Raw genomic sequence first — 18,169 nt, 5'->3', positions numbered from 1 at the left:
ACCAACATCCAGAGATTCCAGTGACAGATATTGTCCTGTGGGAGGAACAGCATAAAGACTGTGAAATAACAAAGTTATTACAAGCAGTAGCAGAAGAACAAAGCCCTCAGATGGACCAATACGAAGTGGTAGAGGACAAGTTGTATCACAAAACTCACCTGAAGAATGATCAAATACACTATAGAGTGTGTGTTCCCAACAGTCTCCGGCCAACTCTCCTTCAGCACTATCATTCACATCCCCTGAGTGGCCATAGAGGAATTTATAAGACCTATAAGCGGCTCCAGGAAGTAGCGTTTTGGCCAGGGATGTGGACTGATGTGAAACATCATGTCAGGGAATGTGTGAAATGCCAAACCCTCCGGCATGATAACCAGAAACCTGCGGGGAAACTTCAATTAATTACCACCACCAAACCAAACGAAATGCTGGGAGTTGATATAATGGGTCCATTACCCCAGAGTACACAGCAAAATGAGTACTTGCTGGTTTTCGTTGATTATTACTCACGATGGGTTGAGTTTTTTCCTATGCGTCATGCCACTGCTCAAAGTATTGCAACAATTTTCAGAAAAGAAATCTTAACTCGTTGGGGAGTTCCAGACTTCATTCTTTCTGATAGAGGCACCCAGTTCATCTCATTTGTGTTCAAAGAAGTATGTGAAAAATGGAGAGTGACACAGAAATTAACCACAGCATATCACCCTCAGACAAACATGACGGAACGTGTGAATAGAACTCTCAAAAATATGATTGCGTCCTATGTGAATGACAACCACAAAAAATGGGACCAGTTCCTACCAGAGATGAGATTCGCCATTAACTCTGCCATCCAGGAAACCACTGGAGTAACTCCAGCAGAATTGCAGCTTGGAAGAAAACTGAGAGGGCCAATGGATAAAATTCTGCATGGTCCAAATCTCACTCCTGACACCACCTCCTATGACGTAATCTCTCACATACAACAACTACAATCTCAAGTTAAGGAGAGTAGCAGAAAAGCCCAACATCGTCAACTTCGGAACTATAACAAAAAAAAGACGAGACAGCACTTTCAAAATCAAAGACAGGGTATGGCTTCGAAACTTTCCTCAATCTAGTGCACAAAACAAGTTTAGTGCCAAATTGGCACCCAAATGGAAAGTGCCTTACCGGGTTCTGAAGTCACTTGGACCTTTGAATTACCGCATTGCATTGGAGGCAACTGGAGAAGATGTGCGCACTGCACATGTGTGCAATCTTAAAATGTGTTTTCCCACAGCTGAGCAGTTGGAGGACCAAGCAAAGAAAACACTTCGGGACCTCTTTCAAGAAACCTCAGATGAGGAGGAATTCTTAGGGTTTTAATTCCTTTCTCCTAACAACCATGGGTTGTTTCATCCTGGGGGGAAGAATGTGGCATTACAGATATTTTTGGTACTACCCCTTTGTTTATTTTCATTTTCCTCTATCACCTCCTTCCTAATGAAATGTAATCTGATTGGAGGAAAGCACTAATTAAGAGGAGGAGTCAATGTTTATATAGTGCAAGGTTCATAGACTGGGGGTTTTGAGCAGTTACGTACCTTTTGGAGGCAGTCCTTGCGGGTGGATCTTTGGATCCGAAGTGTGTGGATCGTGGAGAGGAGGTGGTGCTTCGGTGCTTCCTGTTTAGCCTGTTGCTAACGGGCATTTCTCTTGGCCAGTGAATGCCTGTCTGTTAATTCAGGATTTGAGCTGGAGTTTTGCACAATACTCCTAAAATCGGTGATTGGGAGTTGTCGGAAAGGAAGGAGCCGAGACTGGCTTCCGCTGCTGATGTTCCCGAGTCACTCTAGTCACCCGTACTGCCAGCTTGGTCAGTGTTTCCTCCAATCACAGATACATATACACTCATTGCACTCATTTCTGCATCTTTAAAAAGTGCTGTTTTGTTTTTTGGTTTGATTTTGTTTGATTTTTTTCTATAGTGGAATTGTGGTGCTCGGAGATTAACGAGAATAAAAACTTGTATAGATTATTATAACGTTACCTCAGTAAAAATAAAGAAAGTGCTTATAACTCTTCTTGTAGTATTTGTTCCGTCTTCATCTTGTTTGTATGTATCGGATGGTGGTGTTTGTCTGTTGCTATCCGGGATAAATGAAATTAGTGTAAAAATGTGGCAGGGATATTCTTGTCTGGCGCCCGAACAACAATAACTAATTTTTTTTTTTTCTCTTTTGAGGCTTTCGGTTTGAGAGTTGAATAAAGTCTGAGTGCATCCATCATTATCAGCAAGACATGGTCTTGTGGTTAGGACTCTGTGTCATCACATGGGTGACCAGAGTTTGGTTCCCGATCCAGATAGTGTTTTTTTTGTGTTTAACCTTTGTTATTTTTTTTTGTGACAAGACAACCTCCGTTACAATCTGCATTATTCTATTATACATAGCCGGTCTAGTTTCTGCATAGGGTGTATTTTGAGGCATTCTCTTATTCCACAATCTCCCCACTTGTCGGCCTACCCAAAACCTCACAAAAAAAAACTACTATAATTAGCCACTTCATCGTCTAGGCAAGATTTCAATACAGGAATAAGAACCATAGCCTCCAGTTTAGATTGCACATCGGGGACCGCTAGTCCTCCTTTCTCGATTTTTCTGCATACAATTTCTCGTTTCAACCTCTCCTGATTAGAATTCCATAAAAACCGAAAAATCTTTTTCTTTACTGTACTTAAAAACCATCTTGGGGCTGGCAAGGTTGCTGCAACAAAAGTAAGAGATGCTATAATCTCTGCATTGATTATTAACACTTTGCCTCTAAAACTAAGGTTTCTTTCCTCCCACTGTTTTATTTTCCACTCTATTTGTTGTATCCTGGGATTCCAATTCCTTTCTTCCATATCTCTACCCCACACTATCCCTAGTATTTTAATGGTTTTATCTTGGATTTTTAGACCAAAATTTAATTTGGGTTCCATCCAATTTAGGTATAAAATCTCACTTTTGCTTTTATTAATTTTCATACCAGTCGCCAATGTAAAACGCTCACATAACTGTAGTGCTCTTTCTACTGAAAGGTTATTCGAAAGCAACAAAGTAATGTCGTCCACATAAAGTGATAACATTGCTTCCTTGCCTGAACTCCCTGGTATTGATAATCCTTTCAATTCTGAACTCTGCCTAATAGCTTGAGCTAATGGTTCTATGGCTAGTACAAAGAGTAAGGGAGATAAACCACATCCCTGTCTCACTCCTGAACGAACACTCACATGTGGTGATAGATGGATCAATTTATTATATATTGGATGTCAGAGTCGTATATTGGTGAATGGCCATCTAAGAATTGAATCCCCCAAACCGTAACTCTGTAACATTTTCCGTAAGAAAAGATGGTCTATGCTGTCAAAGGCCTTTTCCAGGTCCAATCCCACCACACATAAAGGCAATCTACGATCCTGTGAGTAAAGGAAGGAATCTCTTATTAATAATAAATTCTGATGTAAGGATCTACCCTTTACCCCGCATGTTTGTTCATTCCCAATTAGACCTCCCATGCTGGGTTGGAGTCTAAAAAAAAAATTGCTTTTGACAATATCTTCACGTCCGTGCCCAGCAAGGACAAAGGGCGCCAATTCCTTAGGTCAGCTTTATCTCCTTTCTTAAATAACAAGGACACAATACATTCTCTCAATGTTGGGGGGAGTACACCTAAACTAAAGCTCTCTTTAAACATTTTCATCATCGTCTCGCTCAACTCCTCCCAAAATTTTTCATAAAATTCTTTGGGCAGGCCATCTACTCCACGGCTTTTATTACTTTCAATACTATTTAATGCTTTTTTAAAATCATTAATCGTAAACTCTATCCATCTCCGTTCAAATATTTTGTTCAACCACCCTTTTAAAAAGGAAATCACCCATAACACTTTCATCGATTTTCTTTTCAGAGTAAAGGTTTTGATAAAAGGAATGGATATATGATATTAAATCTTCTGTTTCACTTATGACTTCATTATCTTGGTTTTTTAATTCCTCTATATCAGCCTTAGACTGTAAAACTTTCCTAAAAAAGTATCGGGTACACTTTTCATTTGACTCAATATGTTGTATTCTACTTCTTATAATAAAACTCCTACTTTGGTCTGCATAAATGTTCGAAATTCTCTTTTTCAGTCTCATAATATCATCTACCACGTTAAAACCAGAGCGGGCCATAATATAGAATTGTTGTAATTTCTTTTGATATAATTTACATACAAAACCTTCTTTCCTTTTAATATTTCTACCCTCTCTTATAAAGAATTTTTTTGTTCTAACTTTAAAATCTTCCCACCATTCACCAACCGATTCATATAATGGCTGTAAACTTTTCCACTGAATAAATTTTTCTTTATATCGGTCTACAACTTCCTGATTGTCCAATAAACTAATATTTAATTTCCATAACCCAAATCCTCTCGCTCTTATCCCTCCAAAACTCAACTCAGCATCCACTTTAGCGTGGTCCGAGAAAAAGGTTACGTTTGTCCCCGAATTCAATACTGTTAATTGCGGTGAAATAAACAAAGTCGATTCTGGAAAAGCTATGCCCATTAGACCAGCTGTACCCAGGGCTTTCCGGGTGTTTAATTCTAAAAGTATCTACTAAACCAAAATCTTTTACTAAGTTGATTAAATCTTGAGAGCTTGAATCCAGTGAAATGTTTGAACTAGACTTTCGATCATTCTGACTTAAAGGACAATTAAAATCCCCTCCTAATATTATCTCTTTCCCACAAATCAATAAAGGTGGCAGTGCTTTCAAAACTTCCTTTCTACCTTGTAGATCCGTTGGACAATATACATTAATCACTCGAAAACAGAAATTATTAAATTTTACATCCACATATATTAATCTCCCATTTATAACCTCTTGTATTTTAAGAACTTTTAAGGAATTACCCTTCTAAAGAATACACACACCAGAAGATCTATTACTATTATCCCCAGACCACACTGATTGACCATATATCCACCTATCCTCTAAATTATTGTAGTCGTGTTTAAAGAGAATATTACATTCCTGAAGTAGGCAAATATCGTGACCTGCATTATACAAATATGATAGAACTGAAGTGCATTTTACCAGGTCCATGATACCTCTTGTATTAATTGAGGCTACAGATAGTGAGGTCATTCATTCCAAAAGGAGAGAAAGGGAAGGAGAAAAAAAAAAAACTGTCCTTAAGGTGACTCAATTTTCCTCTTCAATCTTTACCTTTTTTTCTTTTTATTCTGCATTTCTGTTCCTTCTGGAATTAATTCTTTGTTCATTTGCATTGTGGAAGAAAAGGCAGACATTTCACTAGAATCAAGAAAGGGAGTTGAGTTAGAAGATAAGGATGACCGATCCGATGAATCCTCTTGGTCTTATATTCCATGCGAGACTCTGGTGATTGGGGAAGGACTTCTTACTTCCTCTACCGTATCTCCTGGTGAAGAGGAGTCTGACAATAGGGGCAACGATGTTGGAAGTGATGCCAAGGCATCTAGTAAGATATTCCGATTTAAGGACTGAGAATTCAGCTTTGATGAGGGTAGACCCAAAAGGGGGAACTCTGTGAGAGAGTCAAGCTCGTTCTACTCTTGATGTATCTCATGCTCCAGTGGAACGTTTTTTTTAGATTCTACATCACTTTTCCCTCCTGACACTCCTACATCCTCTTCAACTGGATTTGAGGATAAGGATTGTGTCAAAGTTACTCCCACACACTGTTCCTCCATAGTGACTGGTACTAAAGGCAGACAATCACTGAAAAAGTCCTCCTCCGTCTCCAGTATTTCAGGGAGATTTATCTCCCCTTCCTGGGTCGCCCCAATTCGCTGACGAGCTTTATTTACGTAAGCCGATGGACAGTCCTGAAATCTATGATTAGTTGCCCCACACAGATTACACTTCATAGGTGCATTGCAAGCTTTTGAATTGTGGCCATGGTTTTTACAATTTCTACAAAAGACAGCGTCACATTGGGCTGCCAGATGGCTCAAAGATCCACATTTCCTACACTCCTTAGGTTGGCCATTGTAGAACACAAAGCCTCTAATCGAGCCTAATTGGATCATGGATGGCAGGTGGGAGAGCTCACCTTTCTCATTAGTTCTCAAACGAACATGGAATCTTGAGGCTCCTGTCTTGACTCCATCTACATCTTTAATTTGAAAGGCTTTTGTAAATGAACAATGCAATGAAAGCCATGTAGAAATATCCTCAAGCTTAATCCTCTCTGAAAACATCACCACAGTCACAATTCTGAGTTCTCTCTCAGCCAAAGGAATCAAATCAATCTTTTGAAAACAAGCAGACTTATTCTTCTTTCTTTGAAATCTTTCCAGACATTGTTCATATAGCAACAGGGTAGTAAATATCACTTCAAAAGTTTTCCTACCTGGTAAGGCAAAGAAGAAGTCCAGCTGGAAATGATTAAATCCCAATTCACTTTGCAGTTTCCTTCTACTAAAAGTCAAACGGTCCATTTCCAAATCCTCCAATAACACGAATCTTGCAGCATTCCGTCGTTGTCCTTGCACCGCCATTCTTGCTCTCAAATCCCCAAGAAAAAAGTGAATCATCAAAAGGCTTTGAAGTGGGGTTTTTAAATCCCCAATACTCTAGCCCTGAGTGAATCACCTTCTTGAATCACCTTCTTGATCATGGTGTCTCCCCTGCCAGATAAATAGCATAGAAAGCATAGATGCTCATTGTGCAGCACTGATTTCTCTGCTTTACAACACCACATACAGAAGTCAAGGGTCAAGAACCCAACTAAAGCACACACTGCTCTCCATGATGGTGGCATCATTTTAACCAATAAAACATCAACATCTGATCCTCTGTAATTCTCAATAATAGCAGGTGTTCATCACTAATGCACAATCAACATTTAATTAGACACTTAGTTATCTCATTAACTTTAACTCTTTGAGGACTTGGGATTTGACTTGAGACTTGCTTGTGACTTGAAAGGACTGACTTGGTTCATCCTCTGGTGAAATCAGCTGCTGAGTTCATGGGTGGAACAAAAATATGGCAGGACTTTTACTTTCTGACCCCTGGATTGTCCGCCTCTGCATGTAAATACACTAAAACATTACTAAAAGTATGCTTAAGTTTAGTATATTCCTTAAAAGTGAAACTAAGAATATATTTATTAACACAGTATTTCTATTATACTTTTTAGGAATATATTAAAACTATACTTGTGTTTAGCATATTCCTTAAAAGTGTAACTAAGCATATATTTATTAACAAAATATTTCTAGTATACTTTTTAAAAGTACATTAAAAATATGCTTGTGTTTAACATATTTCTTAGAAGTATAACTAAGCATATATTTAATACAAAAGTACTTCAAGTATACTTTTAGAAATATATTAAAATGCAATTCAGTATATTTTAATGCACTTCAAATAAGCATGTTGGGAATACAAATGTATTACAAACATACTACTTGAATTTCAAGTGTTACGTCCCTGGACGTATGTGTTGTTTTCTGGTACAAATGTGTGGGCGTGGTTGTGTGTGCTGTGCTTGGTCTCTCTCTCTCTCTCTCTCTCTCTCTCACTCTCCTCTTAGGCTGAATCATCATCACCTGTAGCTCATTATCAGAGCATGCCTGTGGCTGAGAGTGGAGTATATATGGCAGTCCAATGTTTGCTGCTCAGAGAGAGAGACACAGTTCTCCCCTGCTCCAGACTGAGCTTGTTGGATGGTTGTTTATCCTTAGATTTTGAGTGGTGCATTAGCAAATGGCTAATAGTTGTTGCTTTGTTGAAGAGCCTAAGATAAGTGACCATTAGTGTATTCTTTTTCTGTATATTACATGAGTTAAAAGGGAAGCTGTAGGGAGAGAGTGCCTTTTTCTTTGAATATTACTTTCATCCCTGTTTTTGGTTCAGTTAGGGAGTTAAGGGAAGTTCTATGTTGTTTATTTCTTTTTTCTTTTGGGCATTTGAGGTAAGTTAGCTGCTCCTAAAATTAGTTAGTTAATCGTTTTGTTTGTTATTTTAGGCCTTGCCCTCTGCTGAGCCATTGCTCCCTATATCCTTTGTTAAACTGACTGTCCTTTTTCTTTGTAAATAAACCTTTTTTATATATATATCTGAATTGTTGTCTTCACTCTGGGACAGAGGACTGAAGTGTGTTTTTGCTAGTTTCTTTTTAATTTTATGCTTTTTCCTTTGTTACTTCCCCTCCCAATCTCCTAGACAGGAGGGGAACGTAACAATTGGGGGCTCGTCCGGGATTTGAACCCGGGACCTCTCGCACAAGTATATTTTAATACATTTAATACTACGTCTTTTCCACCTGAGAAGAAACAGGAACAAAACACAGGAAGTCAGAACACAGGAACAATGGAAATATGACATCACTTCAAAATAGCACAACACAACACAAGACAGGATTCGTAACAGAGCCCCCAGACCCCAAGCAGAGGATCTGATGGAGCATAGGACTACCATGGTGGAGCAGGAGGAACTGGTGACCACAAAGGTGGAACTAAAAGACTGAAAGTCCATGAGCACTCATGGCAGTCAGCTGATTTTCCAAGTGACAAACATCAAGATCAAACATCAGTCAATGTTGTAACAACCTGATTAAATCTTTTGTTTAACTGGAGTGTGTTTGATTAGACTATCTTAGTCCAGGATGTGCTGTAGGAGGAAAGCAGCATTTGTGTTTAAATATCTGGTCCGGATGTGCAGTATGACTTATTGGCTTGAGAAAACCAACATACTGTTATATTGTTTAAAATTAATGTTATGTTATATATGTTATATATTAATATGTGTTTAATGTATGACAGCTCTATATGTCATACAGAATCTAAAGAGACCAGTTTGTGATCTCTTGATCAACGGATGAAAAATTTACTTTCAACATCTTATGGTTCAAGTTATTAGCGTAAACATTGGTGCACATTTGACCCATTGGTGGCACTAGAGGATTTGAGATAGACACTCCAAATTTGCTGTGATTAATATTCACACTCTCATCATCTATGTGCAAATTTTCACAACTGTCAACCTAACGGTTCTATGTACTGCCATAGACTTCCTTTCCTTTCAAGAATAAGAATTCGGGGCCAAGCACAGAGGGCACCACAAACACAGCATGTACAGACATAATATCAAAAAACAAAGCAAACATTCATGAAATCTAATAGACATTATGAGAGGAGACCACATTTGCATCCAAAATGATAATTAATTATAACGGAATTGATCCAAACTATAAACTGTAGCAGTAAATTAAATCACCCAGATTCAATCAGATTTACTGAATATAAAATACAACTGTGTCTGTGACTGAATGTTTAACTTGCATCAAGGATAACAGATCCCTTGTTTTATTTGCATCCACAATGTGGGTCATCATGTAAATTTCTTCTGTAACACAGAGGAGGAGCCTGAGAATCTGACAGATATATAAAGATTGTTTGTGTCAGACTGAAGAACACAAACGGTGAGTTACTGCTTTATTCATCATTTACCTCTCAGAACATTCAGAAATGTAAACAACTTTCAGAAAATAGATTTAAAAAATGTAAATAAAACATTTATTTTATTTTCATCTAGATAAACAAAATCTCTGCTGTGATCTACTGAGGAGAGATTGAGAAGATTGCAGTAAGTTCATGACTAACTCTACATTCCTAGAGATGTTTTCAACTTCATTTGGTAACACTTTATTTTGATGGTCCCTTTTGAACATTTTGTTGACACTACGTAATGTTGCAACTACATGTCAACAAACTCTCATAAGAGTATTAGTAGACTGTTTGCTTCATATCTACTAACTCTTTATTGTGTTGGTCTCCCAACAGATATTCTACTGACTATAAGTAACTTTGCAAGAACGTGTCAACTTAATCTAACCCTAACCCTACCAGTCAACTAATACACTACTAACACTCTAATGAGAGTTAGTAGAAATGTAGGTGCAACGTTACTTATAGTCAATAGAATGTGTTAAAGGGACCATCAAAATAAAGTGAAACCCTTCATTTCAATGTGATGTTCTTCTCTTTCTCTCTCTGTCTCTGTAGATGAAGGCATTTTTGTTGGCTCTTCTCTCTGTTGTTATGGTGAGCGGATGCAGTCAGGATAAAGACATGACAGTCGACTGTTCTGACCTCTTTAAATCAGGACAAACCATCAGTGGGATTTACTCCATCTATCCAGCAGGTGACATTCCTGTCTGGGTTTACTGTCAGATGATCTCAGATGGGAAAGATGAAGACAATGGAGGATGGACGGTATGAATGTGACTTTAGATCATTAAACACACATCAGAACGTTAATTATTAATCATATATTCACCATCACAGGTGATTCAGAGAAGAATGGATGGCAGTGTGAATTTCTATCGGCCGTGGAATCAGTACAAGAGAGGATTCGGGAATGTGGAGAGTGAATACTGGCTGGGTAAGATCTCACAGTGTGTGTGTGTGTTTGTGTGGATGTTCATGTCCAGTGTTTGCTTGAATGTGTTCTTCATGTGTGTTTGTGTGTGTGTTTGTGTGGATGTTCGTGTCCAGTGTTTGGTTGAACGTGTTCTTCATGTGTGTGTTTGTGTGGATGTTCGTGTCCAGTGTTTGGTTGAACATGTTCTTCATATGTGTGTATGATCAGGGCTGGAGAACATGTACCAGCTGACACGCAACAGGAAGTACATGCTGAGAGTGGATCTGGAGGACTTCACTGGAAGGAAAGGTTTTGCTCAGTACTTGTTCTTCTTTTTGGATTGTGAAACTGATGGGTATAAACTGCATGTTTCAGGATTTACTGATGGAGGAGCAGGTAGGACACTTTCATTCACATAAAAAAAAATAAAAAATTACACTCAGATGAGTAAACATGCAACAGACGTAATCAATGATGCTCTTCCTCTCTGCAGGCGACTCTCTGGTCTTCCATAATGATCAGAAATTCTCAACCTTTGACAAAGACCAAGACGTCTTTGAAAAGAACTGTGCCAGTCTGTTTCTCGGGGCATTTTGGTACAATAACTGTCACCACGCAAACCTCAATGGTGTGTACATTTGGGGAGACGATCCCACCATTTATGCCATTGGAAATGTTTGGTACACCTGGAACAACAATTGGAATGTCGGTATGAAATCTATCACCATGAAGATCAAACGTGTGTCTTAGACTTTTGAGAAAACATTACCATGTTTCTCAGAAACAAACAACAAAACAATCAAATTGAGGTTTAAGGGTGTCCTTTCTTCTGTAAACCGTGTAATTTAGTTAATCTGTCGTGCTGTGTACTCTCATCAATTATTTTCTTCTTTATTTTGGGGTCACTTCTTTAATTTTACAACTTCAACGAATCAATAAACTTCAATAAATGTCAGCAATGAAAGGCATTATTTGTTGCCGAGACCTCTGTTTCATTATTTCAAAAGTTACACTCTTCCAACAAGATTTTTCTGGATTCCCTGAAATGTTTCACAGTATTATGTACAGTAGATGGTGAAATACCTAAATTCTTAGCAATCTTGCATGAATGTGAGAAATGTGATTTAAAAAAAAAAATTGTTTAATAATTATCTCATGAAATTTGGCACAAAGTGATAAGCCACACCCTTTCCCCGGTGTTAAATCAACACCGTTCGGTGTTTATATAAGAACCACCAGTGTTACAAAAGAAACCATAAACAACAGTGATCAGGTGATATGATTTACACCATCAAGAAGTCTCGTCCCATTACTAACCAAAAGTGGTTGTTTATTAAATCATTTTCACCAACAGAACCTTCATGCCACAGATCAGATATTTGAAATTTGAAACTTTAAACACATTGTGAAAAAAAAATAGACACACATACAGACATCAATACCAGCGTATGGTTCTTATCTATGGTGAAGGTTTTGTTGGTGAAAATAACTTAACAATGAACAACCACTTTCAGTTAGTGATGGGACTAGACTTCTTCTTGATAGTGTAAACCAGGGGTTCCCAAACTTGTTCCTGGAGCCTCCCCAGAACTGCACATTTTGCATGTCTCCTTTATCAATCACACCTGATTCAACTCATCAGCTCATTAGTAGCAACTCCAAGACCTGAAATGGGTGTGTCAGACAAAGGCGACATGCAAAATGTGCAGTGTTGGGGAGGCTCCAGGAACTTGTTTGGGAACCCCCGGTGTAAACCTGATCACTCTTGTTTATGGTTTTCTTTGTAAAAAAAAAAATGTTTTCATAAACACTGTTGTAAAGACTACAAACTTAACAGAAGAGCCAAGAGTCAAACTTCCCAAGAATAAAACTGCCCAACTAAACACTAATTTAGCCCAACTAAACACTAACCAAACATTTTCAATAAAATAACATATAAACCTGTTAATTCTCAAAACTTGTAGACTAATGAGAGAAACAAAATCAGTCTGGTTTGTAATAAGAGAGATTTCATGTCTTTTCAGTTGATTTCATCTAAAGCCTGAGACACACTGCATGATTTTCGGCTGTCCCAGATGAAAGACTAGCATCGTCAAGCAATCGCAGCGATTTCTGATTGGCCACGATTGTTTCACAATGCCAATCTTTTGTCTGGGACAGCCGAAAATCATGCATTGTTGTGTCGGGCTGTGGCTGGAAGTCAGTTGTAGTTCTTGTGTTTTTCTTTCATACAGTGATTTTGCTTGTTATCATCAGGTGTCTTCAATAATCAAACAATCATCACTTGATTAACGAATTAAGAACCTAATTAACTCTATTGGTGCATTCAAGTCATGGGTTCTATATTTTCTAAGTCATGGGTTCTAAAATACATCGTATTTACGAGTTGAACGCACATGAACGCCACCACAAAGTCGTTATTACGAGTGGGAAACTCTTTCTTTAAGCCCTGAGTTTCCGAGTTGGGGGCGTGTCAGTGAAAAAACGTGTCGGATGCAATGAACGCAGCCAAAGACTAAAGATATGCAGCGTCGGTAAAGTTGCTGAAATGAATAAAATTATTATTTTTTGGTAATGTACAATAAAATGATATAAGTTGCATATACACAATATTATATTATTGTATAATTATAATAGAATATATAATTATTCAGTTTACATCATCTTCATAAATTAAATAAAAACGGGAAAAAAGAAAAAACACACTGATGCACATTCTTCATTCAATATTTTGTAGATGTAGAGATAAAAAAAAATAATTGAATTTTATGTAGAAAAGTTCATGTAGAAATTTATGTAGAAAATTGCCATCTTTTTCCGACCAAAGTGACTTGAATAATGGTGTGATAACAACTTGTCAACTCGTAAGTACAAACGTCCCAGGAGGACTTTGAACACAGCATAACACTAGGGATGGGCAGATGAAGCTTCATGAATCCTCACTAAGCTTTTCAGCTTTTCAGCCAAGTGGTCCACAAAAGGGTTAATTTTTGGAGCCTTCATTTGCTCACAATACCATCTGGTGGCCAAAGAGTGTAAAACAAGCAGATATATTACACTCAAAAAAATGATTTGGTCTAAATTGTTCCAGTGTTCATGTGTTTCCACACTACAGAGTGTTCAAGTAGAATTGAAGCAGTGCTGGAGTTAAGGAGATAATTATGTGATGATTGATCATTAATGATGAACACCTGCTGTTATCAAGAAGAATCACCGAAGGAAAGAGAAACACAAGAACTACAACTGACTTCAGCCACAGCTGAAGATGAAATCAACTGAAAAAAAAGAAGACATTAAATCTCTCAAGATCTGATTAAACAGCAGCAGACTGACCAGATTGACTTTATTTCTGTCAGACTTCTAGAGAAGCTCTTATTGAGAATTAACAGAGGTTTAGATGCTTTATTGTTTTGTTTGAAATCACCATCAAAGAGACCAGTGTTTCCTTTTGTTGGGCTCTTGACCCTTGACATTTTGGTGTTAATATTACACTGGTTGCGTTAATTGTCTGATCATTTAAAACACACTTAGCTTAACCAGCGAAGCCGAGTGAAAAAGAGTTGTGGGTAGATCTTGTCACTGGTCACTGACCTCATTTCAAGTCCAATTTCTGATTATATAGACATTATACTGTTTTAGATTTTTTTCGTAGCTTCATATCTTGCAGTATTGTAAATATCAGATAATTTGAATAATTTACAAATCACCTTGTGCACATAAAGTTTTCATCTGTAGCAATACAAAGACCACAGACATCAAGAATCAGTGTATGAATCTCAACAATGGTGACAGTCAAGAAAATATTCAGATAAAACTCTGAACATCACAAAACAAGCTACTAAAAGTCACAACTATAACAGCATACGTAAAATAAAATAGTAAGAATAAAAGAAAATAATCAGACAATTCAGCTGCGTTGTTTATTCATGCTGCAATGCATGCTGGGATACATGGGAGAGTCTTGTACTATGCTGGTACCCAGCATGCATTGCAACATGAAGCATTTTGTTGACTGTCACCATTGTTGAGATTCATACGCTGATTCTTGATGTCTGTGATCTTTGCATTGTTACAGATGAAAACTTTTTGAGCACAAAGTGATTTGTAAATTATTTAAATTATCTGATTTTACAAGACGACTACATCTGAAGCTATATAAAAAATTTAAAGCAGTACTACATCCATACAATCAGATGTTGGACTTGAAATAAGATCGGTGGATCATTTGCCCACAACTTTTTTTTTTTTTTTTTTCTTAGCTTTGCTGGCTAAAAGAAGTGTGTTCTATATAAACACACAATTAAAGCAACCAATGTAATATTAACACCAACATGTCAAAGGTCAAGAGCCCAGAGCCCAACAAAAGGAAACACTGGTCTCTTTGATGGTGATTTCAAACAAAACAATAAAGCATCTAAACCTCTGTTAATTCTCAATAAGAGCTTCTCTAGAAGTCTGACAGAAATAAAGTCAATCTGGTCAGTCTGATGCTGTTTAATCAGATCTTGAGAGATTTAATGTCTTCTTTTTTTTCAGTTGATTTCATCTTCAGCTGTGGCTGAAGTCAGTTGTAGTTCTTGTGTTTCTCTTTCCTTCGGTGATTCTTCTTGATAACAGCAGGTGTTCATCATTAATGATCAATCATCACATAATTATCTTCTTAACTCAACACTGCTTTAATTCTACTTGAACACTCTGTAGTGTGGAAACACATGAACACTGGAACAATTTAGACCAAATCATTTTTTTGAGTGTACAGACAGAGGTGTAAAGTACAGGGGTCAAAAAGTAAAAGTCCTGCCATGTGTTTATTCCACCCATGAACTCAGCAGCTGATTTCACCAGAGGAGGAACCAAGTCAGTCCTGTCAAGTCACAAACGAGTCTCGAGTCAAATCCCAAGTCCTCAAAGAGTTAAAGTTAATGAGATAATTAAGTGACTAATTAAATGATGATTGTGCATTAGTGATGAACACCTGCTGTTATTGAGAATCACAGAGGATCAGATGTTGATGTTTTATTGGTTAAAATGATGCCACCATCATGGAGATCAGTGTTTGCTTTAGTTGGGCTCTTGACCCTTTTAATAACTGAAAGTGGATTGCTTTTAAGCAATTGCAATATTGCTTCACAGCAAACATTTGTGTGTTTGCACATTGCTGAATTAAAAGCTTGAAGAAACAGATAAGCGTACACTTTTGATTTTTATTTCACTTGAATGAACATCATGAAAGTGTCTGTCTTTGGTTTATTGACTGACATTCAGCTATTAGAGAACTACAAAAATTTACTATTAAACAAATGCCATCGTAATGCTTAAATATTGGGGGAAAAAAAGAACTATATTGCTCAGGCTTTTAGACATGAACACTTACAATACGATCATCAACAGTGACAATAATTATTCATACTGCAGTGCATGATGGGAGTTTTTACTATGGTGTTACCCAGCATGCATTGAAGCATTTTGTTGATATTCATATGCTGGTTCTTGATGTCTGTGTGTGTGTCTGAATAATACTGGAGGTTAAATATTTATATGCACTACATAGATTAAAAATTAATTAAATATAACAGTACTACTTTGGTCGTTGCATACTGTAGTTTCACAGGATTGGTTATTCAAAACTAGAACATAAACAAAAAAACCTAAATTTGTTTGGATGTAAATAGGACAGCACCTGATTATCTCATCATAGGAAAACAACTAACAGTTGCTCACTGCACAGCACTGATCTCTCTGCTTTACAATAGCACGTGCGATATTACAGAGAGAGATCTAACACAAGACGTCAAGGGTCAAGAGCCCAACAAAAGCAAGCACTGATCTCCATGATGGTGGTATCATTTTATCCAATAAAACATCAACATCTGATCCTCTGTAATTCTCAATAACAGCAGGTGTTCATCACTAATGCACAATCATCATTTAATTAGTCACTTAATTATCTCATTAACTTTATCTCTTTGAGGACTTGGGATTTGACTTGAGACTTGCTTGTGACTAGAAAGTTTGTGACTGGCTTGGTTCCTCATCTGGTGAAATCAGCTGCTGAGTTCATGGGTGGAGTAAACATATGGCATGACTTTCACTTTTTGATCCCTGGACTTTAAACCTCTGTCTGAAATGTCTCTGCTTGTTTTACACTGTTTGGCCACCAGGTGGTATTGTGAGTAAATGAAGGCTCCAGAAATTAACTCTTTTATGAACCACTTGGCTGAAAAGCTGAAATGCTTCATGAGGCTTCAGGAAGCTTCATTTGCCCATCCCTAGTGCTCATACTAATGTGAGGTCAAAGTGCACTCACTGCACAGAGACTAGGTACCCAGCATGCATTGCAGCATGAAGCTTTTGATTGTCACCATTGTTGAGACACAGTAGTTCAAAATGTTTGTGTCTTACCATGCATTTAAAATCTTTCATAAATGATTATGATACTGCTGGGTCCTATACTGTGTAGTCACAGAGCTATTATAAGAACTTTAGATTAATTAATTCTAACAAAGACTACATACCGAATCTAGATGATGGTTGCGCTGTTATCATCAGTAACAAACCAATATCAACTGATTGCAGTCTCTTTTTGGTTTTCCTTGCCATAACAAATGTGTTTTACAAACACAGTTACAGCAGCCCCAAAAAATATAGTGTTATAAAGTCAAGGTTCAAGAGCCCAACTAAAGCAAACACTACTCACATTGATGGTAACGTCAAACAAAACAATAAAACATCATCATCTAAATCTGTTAATTTTCAATAAGTGCTTTTGTAGATGTCTGACAGAAATAAGAACCCGCTCATCTTTTTGAGTTCACAATGAGCTCACATATTACTCACACTCTGAGTATCACCGTATGAGAATGGTGTGATGCCACTGTGATCATCGCGTGATCTCACGTGTTGACTGGGCTGGCTGAATGCGTTAATTGAGAGTCTTTTTGAAAAACCAAACTCAGTATACATATTATTAGTAATTAATTCTATGTACAGACAAGAAGATGAACCCATAATAAGAACACAATTCATTTAATTCCGCGTTAATCGTTTTCCATTTTCCTCCCATCGAATAGCCTACTGTATGGACGTGGCTTAATGCCTTAAGGCAGTGTTTTTAAAAGACCAAACTCAGTAAACACATCATTAATAAAGCATTCTCTATACAGACAAGCAAATGAGCCCATAATAAGAACGCAATGCGTTCAACACGTTAAGTGTTTTTAATATGTCTGCTAGGGGTAGGATGCAATAAATAAAAGTCAGGCCAAGTCAAGTCACCTTTATTTATATAGCGCTTTTAACCATACAGATTGTGTCAAAGCAATTTTCCAATATCAAAATAGGAAAATAGTGTGTCAATAATGTAAAATGACAAGATTAAACACTCAATTTTCAGTTAAAGGCATTTCATTATTGAATTCAATGATGTCATTGTCCAGCTCAGTTCAGTTTAAACAGTATCTGTGCGATCAAGTCGACGAAAAGAGACAAAAGACTTCAGGCAGGCCGTCAGACCAAAAAGGACCCAAACAAATTACAATAAATGATAAGGTAAATTTATTGTAGATCACAAGGGGAAAACCACCGATAATTTGTAGATTTCCTTAAGGGACCAACGGTCCAAACAAAAGTAATATTAAAGCAATACAACTCATCTGAAAATAAATAATAAAACAGGAAAACAAGAATAATCAAGTGGTATTTTTCGACAGAGAGACCCAAGACCAAAATAACAAACAAAACCAATAATAAAATTGTTTTTT

General features: G+C 37.3%; 2 protein-coding genes across 2 annotated transcripts; one reads left to right on the top strand and one right to left on the bottom strand.

The window, feature by feature from the left end:
* Positions 1-4,732: 4,732 nt before the first annotated feature.
* Positions 4,733-6,723, bottom strand: LOC131546653 (zinc finger CCHC domain-containing protein 3-like). The gene is made up of 2 exons (XM_058786421.1): positions 6,633-6,723; positions 4,733-6,545 (listed from the first exon to the last, which is right to left on the bottom strand). The coding sequence occupies exons 1-2, from the start codon at positions 6,692-6,694 to the stop codon at positions 5,585-5,587; spliced, it is 1,023 nt and encodes a 340-aa protein (XP_058642404.1). The 5' UTR covers positions 6,695-6,723; the 3' UTR covers positions 4,733-5,584.
* Positions 6,724-9,542: 2,819 nt separating this feature from the next.
* On the top strand, positions 9,543-11,393 carry LOC131544332 (microfibril-associated glycoprotein 4-like). The gene is made up of 5 exons (XM_058782476.1): positions 9,543-9,632; positions 10,052-10,261; positions 10,334-10,430; positions 10,638-10,805; positions 10,903-11,393. The coding sequence occupies exons 2-5, from the start codon at positions 10,052-10,054 to the stop codon at positions 11,157-11,159; spliced, it is 732 nt and encodes a 243-aa protein (XP_058638459.1). The 5' UTR covers positions 9,543-9,632; the 3' UTR covers positions 11,160-11,393.
* Positions 11,394-18,169: the final 6,776 nt, after the last annotated feature.

The sequence above is a fragment of the Onychostoma macrolepis genome, chromosome 01, assembly GCF_012432095.1.
Source record: "Onychostoma macrolepis isolate SWU-2019 chromosome 01, ASM1243209v1, whole genome shotgun sequence".
In the NCBI taxonomy this organism is placed as follows: domain Eukaryota; kingdom Metazoa; phylum Chordata; class Actinopteri; order Cypriniformes; family Cyprinidae; genus Onychostoma; species Onychostoma macrolepis.
Note: the sequence above shows the minus strand (reverse complement) of the source record. Positions and strands in the feature narration are given on the sequence as shown.

Bases quoted from the DNA above. Each gene is read 5' to 3' on its own strand.
- LOC131546653 (XM_058786421.1), bottom strand. From the start codon at position 6,694: ATGCTTTCTATGCTATTTATCTGGCAGGGGAGACACCATGATCAAGAA. The intron at 6,546-6,632 runs GTGATTCACTCA...TGGGGATTTGAG, and splicing joins CAAGAAGGTGATTCAAGAAG to AGCAAGAATGGCGGTGCAAG.
- LOC131544332 (XM_058782476.1), top strand. From the start codon at position 10,052: ATGAAGGCATTTTTGTTGGCTCTTCTCTCTGTTGTTATGGTGAGCGGA. The intron at 10,262-10,333 runs GTATGAATGTGA...TCACCATCACAG, and splicing joins AAGACAATGGAGGATGGACG to GTGATTCAGAGAAGAATGGA. The intron at 10,806-10,902 runs GTAGGACACTTT...TCCTCTCTGCAG, and splicing joins ATTTACTGATGGAGGAGCAG to GCGACTCTCTGGTCTTCCAT.